The sequence below is a fragment of the Phyllobates terribilis genome, unplaced genomic scaffold (genome assembly GCF_046119375.1).
Source record: "Phyllobates terribilis strain yellow unplaced genomic scaffold, ASM4611937v1 Scaffold_9__5_contigs__length_417890890, whole genome shotgun sequence".
In the NCBI taxonomy this organism is placed as follows: Eukaryota; Metazoa; Chordata; class Amphibia; order Anura; family Dendrobatidae; genus Phyllobates; species Phyllobates terribilis.
Window position 1 is genome coordinate 308919631 of NW_027362769.1, and position 20172 is coordinate 308939802.

General features: G+C 43.6%; 1 protein-coding gene across 2 annotated transcripts in view; it reads right to left on the reverse strand.

Moving 5' to 3' along the window:
• STAT1 (signal transducer and activator of transcription 1) overlaps window positions 1-20172 on the reverse strand; it is a 1113083-nt gene that overhangs the window by 47935 nt on the left and 1044976 nt on the right. Inside the window, exons 23-24 of one of the 2 annotated variants that reach the window (XM_073647950.1) lie at window positions 1831-1930; window positions 1667-1699 (exon numbers count right to left, since the gene is read on the reverse strand). In XM_073647950.1, coding sequence (XP_073504051.1) covers window positions 1682-1699; window positions 1831-1930 — 118 coding nt within the window. In that variant the 3' untranslated portion in view covers window positions 1667-1681. Of the gene's footprint in view, window positions 1-1666; window positions 1700-1830; window positions 1931-20172 lie in introns of those variants that run through there. The other variant, XM_073647949.1, reaches the window with a different exon arrangement.

The following is a 20172-nucleotide window of genomic DNA, read 5'->3' on the forward strand; positions in this document are numbered from 1 at the left end:
TGTGACTGACATGTTTCTATGTATCTAATCTATGTGTGATGCTCTATTCTTTCTGTTATAAATTGTCGTGTACCAATACTGAATTGCCGGCCGGCTTTTTTAAAGAGACTGTGATTGAAAACACAATTATTTTTTTTAATAAATCCTTTAACACTAAATGACAAGTACAGTAAGCAACACTGTCACTGTACTTCTTATATATGTGACTGACATGTTTCTATCTATCTAATCTATGTGTGATGCTCTATTCTTTCTATTCTAAATTGTCGTGTACCTATGCTGAATTGCCGGCCGGCTTTTTTAAAGAGACTGTGCATGAAAACACTATTATTTTTTTTAATAAATCCTTTAACACTAAATGACAAGTACAGTAACCAACACTATCACTGTACTTATTATATATGTGACTGACATGTTTCTATCTATCTAATCTATGTGTGATGCTCTATTCTTTCTGCTGTAAATTGTCGGGTACCGGTGTATGCAGCTGCTGAATTGCCGGCTTTTCATGTAATACATTCTACATTATTCTTAGCCATCCAGCTTGTCATCCTTCAGAGACACTGCAGAGCGCAGGCATTATGAGAACTTCCGATTCCGGTATTCAATATTCTAAAAGTATCGGAACTCAGTATCGGAACTCCGATACCGCGAATATCGGTTGATACCCGATATTTCAGTATCGGAATGCTCAACACTACTCATGACTTATGCAGAGAAAACTGACCTCCTCTTTCTACATAGAGCTTAGAAAGATTCAGCTAGTCAGTTTTTAATCATGTGAGGTCATAGATCTAATGGAAAAGAGAAGAATTACCTGGGTGGAAAGACAAAATGAGCCATTGTAAATACACAGTGCTATATAATATGATGATTGCAATAAATTAAAAGGATAAAAACTTTGATCGGAGTTCTTCTTTAAAGATAGTAAAGTGCATCAAAATAATACATTTTCTTGCAGATTTAGAATGCTTCTGCATATATGCACAGAAACATGTGCATTGCGCACTGTGATACACAATATCATGTGTCAGTGACAAGTAATCTTAAAAGATACATTTTTCATTGCTATTGGATATTTTTTTTTGCAATAAGATTCAAGTCTACAGAGACCGACTTAAAATTGCAATTAGTATTGTCTAAGGACATTATTATATTGAAAAGAAGAGGTGACGGATTGTTGTTTTTAATCTATATTAGTAGATCTCTATAAACAATTAAGTGAAAACTTTTACTATAATTAATATTTTTTTTTATATGTTTTATATTAATAATATTCAAGATTTCACATATTTTCTTCTTTCCTATATATCTACTTAGGGAACCTGCAATCACTTGATCTTACATTTTACATAGCTGCAATACTTTAAATACAGGGTTTCCTATGCATACTAAAGTGGCAGATATAGGGGTCTTCAGTAGACCCCAAGCTGTCATGACAACCCATTGGTCTCACATTATCGCACTGATGGGTGTCGGAACTGTCCATCTCATTGCTAACCTTTTAAATGAGGCTGTCAAGAAGGACAATGGCATCTAAGAGGTTAAACCGTTGTAACTGAAGCTAGCTCAGATTGCAACCGTTATTCCAGCACAGTTTACACTCACGCTGTATGATGTGGGATCACATCCTGAGTCAGCGCCACACATTAAGGGATAAATTGGTGTTCTATGTCAAAAATCAATTGGAATGCTGCACCTGGAAAAGTAAAACCCTTTCTTATTTTTGCAATCGTATACTGAGAATATTTAGAATATTAACTACGATGCAATATGAGAAAAAAATAAAATTAAATGGCTGAAAACATAATATCTTTATAAATAACATACAATATCAAATTCAGCTGATCCAACAAGCTTGGTAAGATCTTCATATTCATCTGGTGACATTGGCAGTAGTGATTCCGCAGTCTGCAGTCGGGAAGGATGTCTAAAAAAAATAAATAAAATAAAAATGAGTTCTATTGAGACACTTTTGGGCATAATCAACAGTCATAACTTAGAATAAACTAAATAACTGACTTCTAAATGGAAAGAATTTTGAAGGGTAAATAGTGATCTAGCAGACAAAAACTATAAAATGCTTAAAGAACAGAGGGCACTCGACAAGGAATCAGCTGAGATAACATATGTATAGTTAGTGACAATTCTAGAAAACTCACCTATTATTGTGTAACAAGGGCACAACAACAATTGTGAATGTAGCAAGGAGTTATAGTCATAAATTAAAGAGTCCACTACCAAAGTGTTTTTGTAATTACCTTGAATTGTCATTATAAAAAAAACCACACAAAACAGTGCACGCAAATCACTAAAATCCGTTTGCCACTTAAAACGCAGCGTTTGTGATAAAACAAAAATAAAAAAAAACATAATTGTTACCGCCGTGTCCGACTCGACCCGCTCTATAAAACTGACATGTTATTTAGTCCATTTGGTGAATGCCATAAAAAAGTAAAGAAAAAACACGCCAAAAATGAAGCTTTTTCATCATACTGACTCACAAAAAAGTGAATATAAAGCGATCAAAAAGTCGTATGTTAAAAAAATAAATATAAATAAAAATGTCAAACCGTCACGCATAAAACAAGCCATAATATGACTCATTCGGGAAAAAAAATAAAAAATTTACAGCTCTCAGAATGCGACGATTCAAAATCAAATTCTTTTTTGTAAAATACTGTTTTCAGTGTGCAAAAATAGTAAAGCATAAAAAAAAAAATAAAAATCTGGTATCGCTGTAATTGTACCCACCCGACGAACAAATCGGTCTTATCAATTTTAGCGGACGGTGAACGGTGCAAAAAATAAAAACAATATCTGAATTGCTGGTTTTTGTTCATTCTGTGTCTGAAAAATCGGAATAAAAAGCGATCAAAAATTACTATGTGCCCCAAATGGTACCAAACAAATCTGCAACTCGCCCTACAAAAAATAAGCCCTAATACAGCTTTGTTCACCAAAAAATAAAAAAGTTATAGCTCTCAGAATATGGCAACGAAAATACACTGCTCAAAAAAATGTAGGGAACACTTAAACAACAGAATATAACTCCAAGTAAATCAAACTTCTGTGAAATCAAACTGTCCACTTAGGAAGCAACACTGATTGACAATCAATTTCACATGCTGTTGTGCAAATGGAATAGACAATAGATGGAAATTATTGGCAATTATCAAGACACCCTCAATAAAGGAGTGGTTCTGTAGGTGGGGACCACAGACCACATCTCAGTACCAATGCTTTCTGGCTGATGTTTTGATCACTTTTGAATGCTGGTTGTGCTTTCACATTCGTGGTAGCATGAGACGGACTCTACAACCCACAGAAGTTGCTCAGATAGTGCAGCTCATCCAGGATGGCACATCAGTGCGACCTGTGGCAAGAAGGTTTGCTGTTTCTGTCAGCGTAGTGTCCAGAGGCTGGAGGCTCTACCAAGAGACAGGCCAGGACACCATGAGACGTTGAGGGGGCTGTAGGAGGGCAACAACCCAGCAGCAGGACCGCTACCGCCGCCTTTGTGCAAGGAGGAACAGGAGGAGCACTGCCAGAGCCCTGCAAAATGACCTCCAGCAGGCCACAAATGTGCATGTGTCTGCACAAACGGTTAGAAGGGGCCGACGTCAACAAATGGGGATTGTGCTCACAACCCAACACCGTGCAGGACGCTTGGTATTTGCCACAGAACACCAGGATTGGCAAAGTCACCACGGGCGCCCTGTGCTCTTCACAGATGAAAGCAGGTTCACACTGAGCACATGTGACAGAGTCTGGAGATGCCATGGAGAGCGATCTGCTGCCTGCAACATCCTTCAGCATGACCGGTTTGGCAGTGGATCAGTAATGGTGTGGGGTGGCATTTCTTTGGAGGGCCACACAGCCCTCCATGTGCTCGCCAGAGGTAGCCTGACTGCCATTAGGTACTGAGATGAGCTCCTCAGACCCCTTGTGAGACCATATGCTGGTGCGGTTGGTCCTGGGTTCCTCCTATTGCAGGACAATGCCAGACCTCATGTGGCTGGAGTGTGTCAGCAGTTCCTGCAAGATGAAGGCATTGAAGCTATGGACTGGGCCGCCTGTTCCCCAGACCTGAATCCGATTGAGCACATCTGGGACATCATGTCTTGCTCCATCCACCAACGTTGCACCACAGACTGTCCAGGAGTTGGCGGATGCTTTAGTCCAGGTCTGGGAGGAGATCCCACAGGAGACCACCCGTAACCTCATCAGGAGCATGCCCAGGCATTGTAGGGAGGTCATACAGGCACGTGGAGGCCACACACAATACTAAGCCTCATTTTGACTTGTTTTAAGGACTTTACATCAAAGTTGGATCAGCCTGTAGTGTGTTTTTCCACTTTAATTTTGGGGGTGACTCCAAATCCAGGCCTCCTTTGGTTAATAAATTTGATTTCCATTGATGATTTTTGTGTGATTTTGCTGTCAGCACATTCAACTTTGTACAGAACAAAGTATTCAATGAGAATATTTCATTCATTCAGATCTAGGATGTGTTATCTGAGTTTTCCCTTTATTTTTTTGAGCAGTGTAACTAATTTTAATTGTAGTCGCACCGACCCGAAGAATAAATCCACCTTATCACTTATACCGCACGGTGAACTGCGCAAAAATAAAAATAAGGACTATTCTTGTACTGCTGTCTATGTCTTCATTCTGCCTCCAAATAAAATCGGAATAAGGCTTGTCTCACGTTTATCCTTCGCTCTCCGCTGAGCGCTTAGGTTTGGGTTTCTGTGTAAATTCACCAAAACCGCAATTCAGACAAAAAAACCCAGATGGGGCCACTCACTTATGAGGCCAATGGAGTCCCTTTGGACTGGTCTCTGTTCCATCATTTTAGGCTTTTTATTAGCACAAAAGTGTGGATGGCCACAGATCTGTGCACAGCTAAAAGATGGAGACCACCGGAGCAGACGTCAAACAGACTCAAAAGTGTCTCCATCTGCCTCATTATGGTGGGTGGTTCCATTGGGGGTTTCGTCTGAATCACATTTTTTGTGGGATTTACACGGAAACTCCGACATAAGTGCTCAGCGTAGATTGGCGATCCAGTCTTATTCTGGAAGCAATCAAAAATTATGTACCCCAAAATGTTACCAATTAAACCCCTAATTTATCCCACACAAAACCAGCCGCCTCTCAGGTCCGTCATCTGTCAGTGGAATTAGAGGGGGTCCCACGTTACTGGTAGAACAAAGACACTGTAAAAGCGACATGGCTCCCGCCCCCTCAAACAAAATCCAGTGAATTCTGCGCTCCCAAATCCAAATGCACCACTGTGTCTAAACCGCAGTAAGCGGCCACATGTTTGGCATTATTGTAGGGTAGAGAGCACTTAACAGTTTACGGGGTGTGTGTCACCAGGAGAAATGTATGGGGGCACTACAATATATGAGGGCACAATGTATGGGCACTAAACTGAGATATTTGGAATTCTCTAGAATAAAGCCTGGCTTGGATGTTACATAATAGTCACTGCAGCCTTAGATGATGTCATTGAGTGGTGTAATTTATACAGGGTGGGCCATTTATATGGATACACCTAAATTAAATGGGAATGGTTGGTGATATCAACTTCCTGTGTATGGCACATTAGTATATGGGAGGGGGAAAACTTGTCCAGATGGGTGGTAACCATGGCGGCCATTTTGAAGTTGGCCATTTTGGATCCCACTTTATTTTTTTCAATGGGAAGAGGGTCATGTGACACATCAAACTTATTGAGAATTTCATAAGAAAAACAATGGTGTGCTTGGTTTTAAACGGAACTTTATTCTTTCATGAGTTTTTACAAGTTTATGACCACTTATAAAATGTGTTCAAAGTGATGCCCATTGTGTTGGATTGTCAATGCAACCCTCTTTTCCCACTCTTGACACACTGATAGCAACATCGCAGAAGAAATGCTAGCACAGGCTTCCAGTATCCATTGTTTCAGATGCTGCAAATCTCGTATCTTCACAGCATAGACAATTGCCTTCAGATGACCCCAAAGATAAAAGTCTAAGGGGGTCAGATCAGGAGACCTTGGTGGCCATTCAACTGGCCCACCACAACCAATCCACTTTCCAGGAAACTGTTTATGTAGGAATGCTCGGACCTGGCACCCATAATGTGGTGGTGCACCATCTTGTTGGAAAAACTCAGGGAACGTGCCATCTTCAGTGCATAAAGAGGGCAACACATCATCATGTAGCAATTTCAGATATCTAGTGGTATTGAGGTTTCCACTGAAAAAGAATGGCCCCACTATCTTTGTACCCCATATACCACACCATACCATCAAGAAACTAGATGTGCAGAATCTGAAACAATGGATACTGGAAGCCAGTGCTAGCATTTCTTCTGCGGTGTTGCTATCAGTGTGTCCAGAGTGGGAGAAGAGGGTTCCATTTACAATCCAACACAAAGGGCAGCACTTTGAACACATTTTATAAGTGGTCATAAACTTGTAAATAACTCATGAAAGAATAAAGTTACGTTAAAACCAAGCACACCATTGTTTTTCTTATGAAATTCTCAATAAGTTAAATGTGTCACATGACCCTCTTCCCATTGAAAAAAATAAAGTTGGATCCAAAATGGCCGACTTCAAAATGGCTGCCATGGTCACCACCCATCTGGAAAAGTTTTCCCCCTCCCATATACTAATGTGCCACAAACAGGAAGTTGATATCACCAACCATTCCCATTTAATTTAGGTGTATCCATATAAATGGTGCACCCTGTACAACGGGGTTACTTTTGGGGTTTTTCTGCTGTTCTAGCACCTTTGGGGCTCCGCAAATGTCGCCAACAAACTATTTTACCAAAATCTATGCTCCAAAAGCCAAATAGTGCTCCTTCCTTCCCAGCCCTGACGTGTGGCCTAACAGTAATTTTTGATGACATATGGGGCATCATTGCGTTCGGAAGAAATAGCATAACAAATTATGGGGTCCATTTTCTTCTATTATCCTTTGTAAAAATTACAAATTTGGGCCTAAAAAAAATAAAATTTTTTAATATGATTACCTAATATTATCAAATTCTGTGTAGTACCTGTGGGTTCAAAATGTTCACTATACTCCTGGATAAAATCCTTGAGGGGTGTAGTTTCCAAAATGGGGTAACATGTAGGGGTTTTCCACTGTTTAGGCACATCAGGGGCTTTCCAAATGCAACATGATACCCGCAGACCATTCCATGAAAGTCTGAGTTCCAAACGTCACTCCTTTATTTCCAAGCCCTGCCGTGCGCCAAACAATAGTTTTCCCCTACATATGGGGCATGTCCGTACTCAGGAGCAATTGCACAACAAATTTTGGGGTCCATTTTCTCCTCTTGCTCTTGTGAAAATAAAAAAATTGGGGCTAAAATACATTTTTGTGGAAAAAAAATTGATTTCTTAATTTCACGGCTCTACGTTATAAACTTCTGTGAAGCACCTGGTGGTTCAAGGTGGTCGCCACACATCTAGACAAGTTCCCTGAGGGGTCTAGTTTCCAAAATGGTGTCACTTGTGGGGGATTTCCACTATTTAGACACACCAGGGGCTCCCCAAACGCGACATGGCGTCCGCTAACTTTTCAGGCAAATTTTACATTCAAAAATTCAAACAGCGCTCCTTCCCTTCCGAACCCTGCCGTGCACCCAAACAGTGGTTTTTCCCCACATATGGGGTATCGGTATGCTCAGGAGAAATTGCACAAAAAAATTTGTAGTCCATTTTCTCTCGTTACCCTTGTGAAAATAAAAAAATTGGATCTGAAGTAAACATTTTGTGAAAAAAAGTTAAATGTTAATTTTTTCCTTCCACGTTGCTTCAGTTCCTGTGAAGCACGTGAAGGATTAATAAACTTCTTGAATTTGGTTTTGAGCACCTTGAGGGGTGCAGTTTTTAGAATGGTGTCACTTTTGGGTATTTTCTGTCAAAAAGGCCCCTCAAAGTCACTTCAAATGTGATGTAGCCCCTAAAAAAATGGTTTTGTAAATTTTGTGGGAAAAATGAGAAATAGCCAGTCGACTTTTAACCCTTCTAACTTCCTAACAAAAAAATTTTGTTTAAAAAAATTGTGCTGATGTAAAGTAGACATGTGTGAAATGTTATTTATTGTGTAGCACCGGCGTCTCTGCATCCTGCCCGGCAAGGGGTTGTGCGGTACTTTAGATTACCCCCCATGTATCCCCTCCAGGTCCCTAAGACTTTTTGTAAATACCTTCTGTTGCTGATAATGCCTGTGAGAGGTGCTATCGGTGGCCGCTCACAGGCATCACGTGACCCCAGCGCTGACGTCACGACAAGTGAGGCGTGACTCAGCGCTGAGGTCCCTGCGGTGGCTGCTGGGTTGTGGGCGGGGTTACCCCCCGCGTCACACCCGGCATCCACAGTGCGCTTTCCCAATGAATGGGGAGAGGCAGAGAGCGCGGTGGATGGCGGGTGTGACGCGGGGGGTAACCCCGCCCACAGCTCGGCATACACCTGGAACCAGGAAGATCGTAACCCCCGGCTGCTGCCAGCACTTGTCGTGACATCAGCGGGTGTCAGAGCCGGCTGCAGCCGGGGGTCACGTGATGCCTGTGAGTGGCCAGTGATAGCACCGCTCACAGGCATTATCAACAGCAGAAGGTATTTACAAAAAGTCTTAGGGACCTGGGGGGAAAACATGGGGGGGTAATCTAAAGTACCGCACAACCCCTTTATGAGGATAATTATTATCCCTTACTCCTTAAGGACACAACTTTTCTAAGCCTTACAGATACAGCAATTGTTTCATTTATTGATTACTGCATTCTGAGAGGCATAACGTTTTAATATTTTTTGGCTATAATTTTGTTGAAATAGCAATGTAAGCGTTACATTAAATTTTTTATTGGCTCAATTTTGTGATACATTTATTATACTGAAAATTCTTTTCAGGGGTGACATGAAAAAAATATTATGATTAAGGTTATATCATATGTTTTAAAATAATTCACCTTAATGTAGCATCATACTAATGGCCATAACTATTTTTTTACTGCCCACATTGCATTATTAAGGCTTATTTTTTATGGACTGACCTGCAGTTTCATTGATACTACATTATCAGTCAAAAGTTTGGACACACCTGTTCATGTAATGGGTTTCCTTGTTCTGATTGGAATGCTCATATTATAAAATCAGACTCAAGGCAGCAAAACCATGAAAGAACACATGTGGAAACAAGAAGTATAGAAATACATTTAAAACTCATCAGAATGTGTTAAACCTTAGATTCCTCAAAGTACACCCCCTCCCACCTTTCTCTGTTGACAGCTTTGCATCCCCTTGGCTTTCTCTCAGCTTAATCAGGTCAGTCTTGAAGGAGTTTCCAGAGGTGCTGGGCACTGGTTGGATGCTTTACCTTCACTCTGCAGTCCAACTCATCCCAAACATCTGAAGTGGGTTGAGGACATGTGATTGTGGTGGCTATGTCATTTTATGCACCACTTCATCATTATCCTTCTTAGTCACATATCTTTTACATAGAATAGAGGTGTGTTTTGGGTCATTGTCCTGTCGCAACACAAATAATGGTCTCACCAAGTGCAAACCAGATGGGATGGCATGGCGTTGCAGAACGCTGTGGTAGCCATGATGGTAAAATGTGCCTTGAATTTGGAATAAATCGCCAACAGTGTCACAAGCAAACCATTCTCATATTATCACATCTACCCCTTCATGCTTTATAGTGGGCACCACATATGTACAAATAATTTGCTCACCTTTTCTGTGTCTCACAAAAACTTTGTAGTTGTTACCAAAAATCTCAAACTTTGACTCATCAGACCACAGTACAGATTTGAACATATCCAATGTCCATTCATTGCGCTGCTTGGCACAAAACAAGTCTCTTATTGTTTATGGAGGCGTCTTTGCATCAATTCAACCATAAAAGCCTACTATTCGCTGCCTTCTCTGGACAGTTCTTCTTGAGCTGTGTCTGTTACTTGATGTCTGTACATCATTTATAAGAGCTGTTATCACAGGTGCTGTCCGTTTCCAGCTTCTGAGGCTAGTAATGGCGATCAACTTATCCTCATCAGTACAGGTAATTTTTGGTCTACCTTTACAGGAGCAGTCCTAATGAAAACAAGTTTCACCATAGCGATTAAGGGTTTTCATAACTGCACTGAGGATACCTTCAAGAATCTTATAACGATCACTGTAAATATTTCAGGGAATGGCTTACAAGTATAACATAAAAAATCCCTTAACTCCTTCACACCACGGTCGGTTTCCGTTTTTGCGCTTTCGTTTTTTTCTCCTCTTCGTCCCAGAACCATAATTTTTTTATTTTTCAGTCAATAAAATATGGCTTGTTTTTTGCAGGACGAGTTGTACTTTTGAACAACACCATTGGTTTTTACCATATCGTGTACTGGAAAACAGGAAAAAACTCCAAGTGCAGTGAAATCGCAAAAAGAGTGCAATTCCACAGTTGTTTTTTTTTTCTTTACCATGTTCACTAAATGCTAAAACTGACCTGCCATTATGATTCTCCAGGTCATTACGAGTTTGGAGATACCAAACATGTATAGGTTCTATTTTATTTAAGTGGTTAAAAAAATGTTGCCATTTTCCAAGACCCGTAGCGTCTCCATTTTTCAGGACCTGGGGCCAGATGAGGGCTTATACTTTGTGCACCAAACTGACGTTTTTATTGATAGCATTTTTGGGTAGATACGATTTTTTGATCACCAGTTATTGCATTTTATTGCAATGTTGCGGTGACCAAAAAAACGTAATTCTGGTGTTTTGATACCTTTTCTCTTTACGCCGTTTAATGATTGGATTAATTATTTTTTTATACTGATATATCGGGGCGACTCTGAACGCAGCGATACCAAATATGTGCACATTTGATTTTTTTATTGTTTTACTTTGAATGGGGTGAAATCGGGGTGATTTAAATTTATATATATATATATATATATATATATATATATATATATAGTACAAACCAAAAGTTTGGACACACCTTCTCATTTAAAGATTTTTCTGTATTTTCATGACTATGAAAATTGTACATTCACACTGAAGGCATCAAAACTATGAATTAACACATGTGGAATTATATACTTAACAAAAAAGTGTGAAACAACTGTAAATATGTCTTATATTATAGGTTCTTCAAAGTAGCCACCTTTTGCTTTGATGACTGCTTTGCACACTCTTGGAATTCTCTTGATGAGCTTCAAGAGGTAGTCACTGGAAATGGTTTTCACTTCACAGGTGTGCCCTGTCAGGTTTAATAAGTGGGATTTCTTGCCTTATAAATGGGGTTGGGACCATCAGTTGTGTTGTCCAGAAGTCTGGTGGAAACTCAGCTGATAGTCCTACTGAATAGATGTTATGCACACGCCCGGGCTGAGCGGCGTGTGCGTGTGATTGTAGTGATTCCACTGGACCATGAACCGGAGAGTGCCTGGAGGGGCGTGACTAAGTATCTGGCCGATCCGACCAAGATGGCACGACGGCATACGACGCCAGTGCACCAGGGAGAAACCGGGCAGAGGGACCAGGTGCTACTCCAGGTCAAACTCCGGACACGGGGGTTGACCCACACAGGGATTACTGGATCAGGCTGGTTAGGCTGGCGCACAGACTGGAGGCTATAGGCAGGCACGACTGGTATGCAGGCAGGCGGGTAAAGGCAAGCGCAGCTAGAGTGCAGACAGGGAGGCACTAGCAGGTAGGAACACAGGCGGGATAGGACCCAGTACACACTGGGACTCAGGAACAATACAGGTAGAGGGGTACAGGCAAGCACAGCTAGAGTGCAGACAGGGAGGCACTAGCAGGTAGGAACACAGGCGGGATAGGACCCAGTACACACTGGGACTCAGGAACAGAGAGGTTAGGCTGGCACAGACTGGTGGATATAAGCAAACACGGCAGGTATGCAGATGGGTGGATACAGGCGAGTATGCAGGCAGGGAGGTACTGGCCGAAAGGACGGGCTGGAGCACAGAAAGGTTAAGACCCAGTACAGACTGGGTCACAGAACCGCAGATGCGGTAGACAACCACAGCAGAGAGGGAACGCCCGAAGCGGTGGGCAAGAACAGAGCAGGACGGGGCTGCAGGAGCAGCGAGCACAAGCAGGGCAGGACAGGACTGCCGGAGCAGCGGGCAGAAGCAGGGCAGGACAGGACTGCCGGAGCAGCGGGCAGAAGCAGGGCAGGACAGGACTGCCGGAGCAGCGGGCAGAAGCAGGGCAGGACAGGACTGCCGGAGCAGCGGGCAGAAGCAGGGCAGGACAGGACTGCCAGAGCAGCGGGCAGAAGCAGGGCAGGACAGGACTGCCAGAGCAGCGGGCAGAAGCAGGGCAGGACAGGACTGCCGGAGCAGCGGGCAGAAGCAGGGCAGGACAGGACTGCCGGAGCAGCGGGCAGAAGCAGGGCAGGACAGGACTGCCAGAGCAGCGGGCAGAAGCAGGGCAGGACAGGACTGCCAGAGCAGCGGGCAGAAGCAGGGCAGGACAGGACTGCCGGAGCAGCGGGCAGAAGCAGGGCAGGACTGCCGGAGCAGCGGGCAGAAGCAGGGCAGGACAGGACTGCCGGAGCAGCGGGCAGAAGCAGGGCAGGACAGGACTGCCGGAGCAGCGGGCAGAAGCAGGGCAGGACAGGACTGCCAGAGCAGCGGGCAGAAGCAGGGCAGGACAGGACTGCCAGAGCAGCGGGCAGAAGCAGGGCAGGACTGCCGGAGCAGCGGGCAGAAGCAGGGCAGGACAGGACTGCCGGAGCAGCGGGCAGAAGCAGGGCAGGACAGGACTGCCGGAGCAGCGGGCAGAAGCAGGGCAGGACAGGACTGCCGGAGCAGCGGGCAGAGGAGTCAGAGCAGGCTAGGCTGAGTAGGGGGGACAGGGCTCTGTTCACACGGAACAGACAGGAAGGGAAAGGCAGAGCCAGACACCCACAGGGTACTTGCAGTGAAGTAGCGAGTGGACCACAAACTCACAAACGGGAGTACAGAGACAACAAGCAGGAGTTAGGTACGAGTTCAGACTCTGCAGAAAAAGGAAGGGAACGGACATAGAGGAAAAACAGGTAAAGGATAGGAGAGAGTTCAGACTGGAACTGAGTGTACGGAGGAGACCGACACTGCAGCGGGATACAGGAGCGGGTCTGGGAATACGGCCCCCAGAGAGGCAGGATGAACAGGCAAGGAGCGTGTTCAGACAGGACAGACAAGATACAGGAGCGGGTCTAGGGAACCGGCCCCTAGAAGGCAGGAGGAACAGGCTAGGAGCGTGTTCAGACAGGTCAGACAAGATACAGGAACAGGTCTAGGTAATCGGCCCCTAGAAGGCAGGAGGAACAGGCTAGGAGCGTGTTCAGACAGGCCTGGAAATACAGCCTCCAGGATAGGCAGACAAGAGAACACAGAACGGGACCTGGCACCTTCAGAGTGCAAGCACACACTGAAAGAAACACTATGCTCAGGCAGGGATAGATGGCGCAGCTGAGCTATATACCAGGTGACAGACAGCAATAGGCTGAGGACGCACAAGAGGTGTGACCCACAGCAGGTACAAAAAGCAGGAAGTGATCGGGCGCCGCCCTTAAGCAGCAGAAACAGACACAAACAGACAGCATGGAGGGAAGCCAGAGAGACATTCTGGACAGGAGATCAAGTGCGCGCTCTTGCACAGTGGGAGATGGACCACTATGCAAGGACGCCGCCAGGTATGTTACAATAGACTGTTAGAATTTGTATTATGGCAAGAAAAAAGCAGCTAAGTAAAGAAAAACGAGTGGCCATCATTACTTTAAGAAATGAAGGTCAGTCAGTGCGAAAAATTGGGAAAACTTTGAAAGTGTCCCCAAGTGCAGTTGCAAAAACCATCAAGCGCTACAAAGAAACTGGTTCACATGAGGACCGCCCCAGGAAAGGAAGACCAAGAGTCACCTCTGCTTCTGAGGATAAGTTTATCCGAGTCACCAGCCTCAGAAATCGCAGGTTAACAGCAGCTCAGATTAGAGACCAGGTCAATGCCACACAGAGTTCTAGCAGCAGTCACATCTCTTTAACAACTGTTAAGAGGAGACTTTGTGCAGCAGGCCTTCATGGTAAAATAGCTGCTAGGAAATCACTGTTAAGGACAGGCAACAAGCAGAAGAGACTTGTTTGGGCTAAAGAACACAAGGAATGGACATTAGACCAGTGGAAATCTGTGCTTTGGTCTGATGAATCCAAATTTGAGATCTTTGGTTCCAACCACCATGTCTTTGTGTGACGCAGAAAAGGTGAATTGATGGACTCTACATGCCTGGTTCCCACCGTGAAGCATGGAGGAGGAAGTGTGATGATGTGGGGGTGCTTTGCTGGTGACACTGTTGAGGATTTATTCAAAATTGAAGGCATACTGAACCAGCATGGCTACCACAGCATCTTACAGCAGCATGCTATTCCATCCGCTTTGCATTTAGTTGGACCATCATTTATTTTTCAACAGGACAATGACCCCAAACAAACCTCCAGGCTGTGTAAGGGCTATTTGACCAAGAGGGAGAGTGATGGGGTGCTACGCCAGATGACCTGGCCTCCACAGTCACCAGACCTGAACCCAATCGAGATGGTTTGGGGTGAGCTGGACCGCAGAGTGAAGGCAAAAGGGCCAATAAGTGCTAAGCATCTCTGGGAACTCCTTCAAGATTGTTGGAAGACCATTTCCGGTGACTACCTCTTGAAGCTCATTAAGAGAATGCCAAGAGTGTGCAAAGCAGTCATCAAAGCAAAAGGTGGCTACTTTGAAGAACCTAGAATATAAGACATATTTTCAGTTGTTTCACACTTTTTTGTTAACATGTGTTAATTCAAAGTTTTGATGCCTTCAATGTGAATGTATAATTTTCAAAGTCATGAAAATACAGAAAAATCTTTAAATTAGAAGGTGTGTCCAAACTTTTGGTCTGTACTGTATATATACACTACCGTTCAAAAGTTTGGGGTCATTTAGAAATTTCATTATTTTTAAAAGAAAAGCACATTTTTTCAATGAAGCTAACATTAAATGAATCAGAAATACACTCTATACATTGTTAATGTGGTAAATAACTATTCTAGCTGCAAACGTCTTGTTTTTATTGCAATATCTACATAGGTGTATAGAGGCCCATTTCCAACAAGCACAACTCCAGTGTTTTAATGGTACATTGTGTTTGCTAACTGTGTAAGAAGGCTAATGGATGTTTAGAAAACCCTATAAAACCCTTGCACAAGTATGTTAGCCCAGCTGAAAACGGTTTGGCTGATTTGAGAAGCTATAAAATTGACCTTCCTTTGAGCTAGTTGAGAATCTGGAGCATTACATTTGTTTGCTCTATGAAACTCTCAAAATGGCCAGAAAAAGAGAACTTTCAAGTGAAACTCGACAGTCTATTCTTGTTCTTAGAAATGAAGGCTATTCCATGCGAGAAGTTGCCAAGAAACTGAAGATTTCCTACAACGGTGTGTACTACTCCCTTCAGAGGAGAGCACAAAAAGGCTGTAACCAGACTAGAAAGAGAAGTGGGAGGCCCCGCTGCACAACTGAGCAACAAGACAAGTGCCTTAGAGTCTCTAGTTTGAGAAATCGACGCCTCACAGCTCCTCAACTGGCAGCTTCATTAAATAGTACACTCAAAACGCCAGTGTCAACGTCTACAGTGAAGAGGCGACTCCGGGATGCTGGCCTTCAGGGCCAAGTGGCAAAGAAAAGCCATATCTGAGACTGGCTACTAAAAGTAAAGGATTAATATGGGCAAAGAACACAGACATTGGACAGAGAAAGACTGGAAAAAAGTTTTATGGACAGACAAATCAAAGTTTGAGGTGTTTGGATCACACAGAAGAACATTTGTGAGACGCAGAACAACTGAAAAGATGCTGCAAGAGTGCCTGATGCCATCTGTCAAGCATGGTGGAGGTAATGTGATGGTCTGGGGTTGCTTTGGTGCTGGTAAAGTGGGAGATTTGTACAAGGTAAATGGGATTTTGAATAAGGAAGGCTATCACTCCATTTTGCAATGCCATACCCTGTGGATAGTGCTTGATTGGAGCCAATTTCATCCTACAAGAGGACAATGACCCAAAGCACACCTCCAAATTATGCATGAACTATTTAGGGAAGAAGCAGGCAGCTGGTATTCTATCTGTAATGGAGTGGCCAGCGCAGTCATCAGATATCAACCCCATTGAGCTGTTGTGGGAGCAGCTTGACCGTATGGTATGCAAAAAGTGCCCATCAAGCCAATCCAACTTGTGTGAGGGGCTTCAGGAAGCATGGGGTGAAATTTCTCAAGATTACCTCAGCAAATTAAGCGCTAGAATGCCAAAGGTCTGCAATTCTGTATTTGCTGCAATACAGACCAATAGTTTGGACACACCTCATTTAAAGATTTTTCTGTATTTTCATGACTATGAAAATTCTAAATTCACACTGAAGGCATCAAAACTATGAATTAACGCACGTGGAAATATATACTTAACAAAAAAGTGTGAAACAACTGTAAATATGTCTTATATTCTAGGTTCTTCAAAGTAACCAACTTTTGCTTTGATGACTGCATTGCACACTCTTGGTATGAGAAGGTGTGTCCAAACTTTTGGTCTGTACTGTGTATATATATATATATATTAAACATTTTTATTTTTACTTCTTACTGGCTTCAATAGTCTCCATGGGAGACTAGAAGCTGCGATCATCTGATCGCCTTTGTGTAGCAGAAATGCTCACTTGCTATGAGCACTGACCAGCGCTGTCAGAGATTGACAGTGGCATTTAACATGTTCACAACCGCGGGTGGTTTTTCAACCTTTTCAACTACCTCGTATGGCCCTTGCCACTTGGCCAGGAACATACTTTCCACCATGGGGATCAACATCAACACTCGGTCTCCAGGGCTAAATGGCCTCAGTCTCGCCGACCAATTGTTGACCCTTGTCTGGACCTCTTGTGCTTGAAGGAGGCTCTCCCTCACAATTGGCATCAGCCTCACGATCCAGTCAAGCATCTGGGCTACATGCTCGATGACGCTCCGGTGGGGTGTTACATCGGCTTCCCAGATCCCCGAAGGTGCCGTCCGTAAAGCAGCTAGAAAAGTTAGAAACCCGTAGAGGCCTGGGAAACTTCCCTAATTGAGAATAGCAGGTATGGGAGTAGGCAATCCCAGTCTTGGCTCTCCTTTTCCACAACCTTCTAAGCATGGTCTTGTTGACCCTCTCCACCAGGCCGTCCATCTGCGGATGGTACACTGACGTCCTGAGCTTTGTAATCTGGAGAGCCTTACACAACTCCTTTATCACTTTGGACATAAAGGGAGTTCCTTGGCCCGTCAGGATCTCCATCGGCAGACCTGTCCGGGAGAAGATATGGACTAGTTCTTGCACTATACTCCTGGCAGAGGAGTTTCTCAGTGGTACCTCCTCCGGGTACCGTGTTGCGTAATCCATCACCACTAGGATGTACTGGTGCCCCCTTGGGCCCGACAAGGTCCATGGCAATCCAGTAAAATGGGACCTTTAATTGGCAATGGCACTAGGGGGCTGCAAATGTGGGATACTGGAGCAATTAGCTGACAGGTAGGGCAAGACCATCAGAAATTAAGAATGTCTTGGTGACACCCAGGCCAGTAGAATCTCTGCAGGACCTGCTCTTGGGTTTTGTCTACTCCCATATGGCCACCCAAGACATGACAATGGTCCAAATCTAGTACCCTACGCTATATAGTGGCCCGAAACAAACAATAGCTCTATCACTTCCCCTCTTACTTTAGTGACCTGATAAAGCAGCTCCAGGTTTAATGTAAAATATGGGAATCTGGTGACTGCCCCCGGCTCTTGAGCAACCCCATTTATTACAGTCACATTATCAAATGCCCCTTTCAACGCAAGATCCTGCATTTGCACACTACCAAAATTCCCCCCATAAACCTCCAATTCAGGAATCTCATCCTCATGGGTCACTGTTTCGTCCTCATCGCCAGCAAGGATACACTGGGGGAACTCATCCACCTCCAACTGCAATGGGGATTCTTCATGGAAGAACCGGCTCTGGTCTGAGTTAGTGGGCACCCTTGCCTTTCCCCACAAGTCCCAGAACAGGCTGAAGTCCTGCCCAATTATCACTGGGTGTAGAAAGTCTGTGACTACCCGATTCAGTGCCATGGTTCACTTTTATAGTATCTCGGGCGATGGGGTAGTCCTTGGAGTCCCCGTGAATATAGCGAATGCCCAAGTGTTTGCCAGTGATCAACATACCCCCCCTCCAGCACTTTGCCAGTGACTTTGTCACAATATATACAATTGCAGAGTACCATTTCTCCTGTCTTGTGCACTGGGTGTAATTCTCAGTACCTGTATTCTGTATATGTACTGTGGTAAAGCGACTTGCTCGGCTGTATGCAGAGGTAAACAAGTAACACTGTCTCTTTAAATTTCTGGTTAGTTTATTAAACATCATAAACTAGCCTGGAGTCCATAAAGAAAACACAGCCCATTTGGCATAAAGGCAAAACAAAATACCAAAGTTTCAGCACAATCCGTATATCGGCCGGCGTACGGCCACTCAGGGTTAGTCGATCACGGTTCAGCACAGTACATATGAGCTTCTCTCTGGAGAAGGTTTTGCCAGGCACTGACCACACCTAAGTGTCAAAGCTGGCTATTTATAACACAGAGCACTCCTTGGATTGGAGATATGGTGGATGACGTCCTGCCCCCGAACTTCGTCATCCACTAAAAAACATTCCCTTGTAAACATGGGCAGTTAACCCTCTCTGCACTTAATGTGCAGGAGAAACTTCCGTGCACATATCTCCCTTCCGACACGCTGCCAGTGACTTTGTCATACAGTTATATGAAAAAGTTTGGGCACCCCTATTAATCTTAAGCTTAATGTTTTATAAAAATTGGTGTTTTTGCAACAGCTATTTCAGTTTGATATATGTAATAGCTGTTGGACACAGTAATGTTTCTGCGTTAAAATGAGGTTTATTGTATTAACAGAAAATGTGCAATCTGCATTCAAACAAAATTTGACAGGTGCATAAGTATGGGCACCCTTATCATTTTCTTGCTTTAAATACTCCTACCTACTTTTTACTGACTTACTAAAGCACTTTTTTTGGTTTTGTAACCTCATTGAGCTTTGAACTTCATAGCCAGGTGTATGCAATCATGAGAAAAGCTACTTAAAGTGGCCACTTGCAAGTTGTTCTCCTGTTTGAATCTCCTCTGAAGAGTGGCATCATGGGCTCCTCAAAACAACTGTCAAATGATCTGAAAACAAAGATTATTCAATATAGTTGTTCAGGGGAAGGATACAAAATGCTGTCTCAGAGATTTAACCTATCAGTTTCCACTGTGAGGAACATAGTAAGGAAATGGAAGAACACAGGGACAGTTCTTGTTAAGGCCAGAAGTGGCAGGCCAAGAAAAACATCAGAAAGGCAAAGAAGAAGAATGGTGAGATCAGTCAAGGACAATCCTCAGACCACCTCCAGAGAGCTGCAGCATCAACTTGCTGCAGATGGTGTCACTGTGCATCGGTCAACTATACAACGCACTTTGCACAAGGAGAAGCTGTATGGGAGAGTGATGCGAAAGAAGCCGTTTCTGCAAGCACGCCACAAACAGAGTCGGCTGAGGTATGCAAAAGCACATTTGGAGAAGCCAATTTCTTTTTGGAAGAAGGTCCTGTGGACTGATGAAACCAAGATTGAGTTGTTTGGTCATACAAAAAGGTGTTATGCATGGCGGCAATAAAACACAGCATTCCAAGTAAAACACTTGCTACCCACAGTAAAATTTGGTGGAGGTTCCATCATGCTTTGGGGCTGTGTGGCCAATGCCGGCACCGGGAATCTTGTTAAAGTTGAGGGACGCATGGATTCCACTCAGTATCAGCAAATTCTAGACAATAATGTTCAAGAATCAGTGATAAAGTTGAAGTTACACAGGGGATGGATCTTTCAGCAAGACAATGATCCAAAACACCGCTCCAAATCTACTCAGGCATTCATGCAGAGGAACAATTACAATGTTCTGGAATGGCCATCCCAGTCCCCAGACCTGAATATCATTGAACATCTGTGGGATCATTTGAAGAGGGCTGTCCATGCTCGGCGACCATCAAACTTAACTGAACTGGAATTGTTTTGTAAA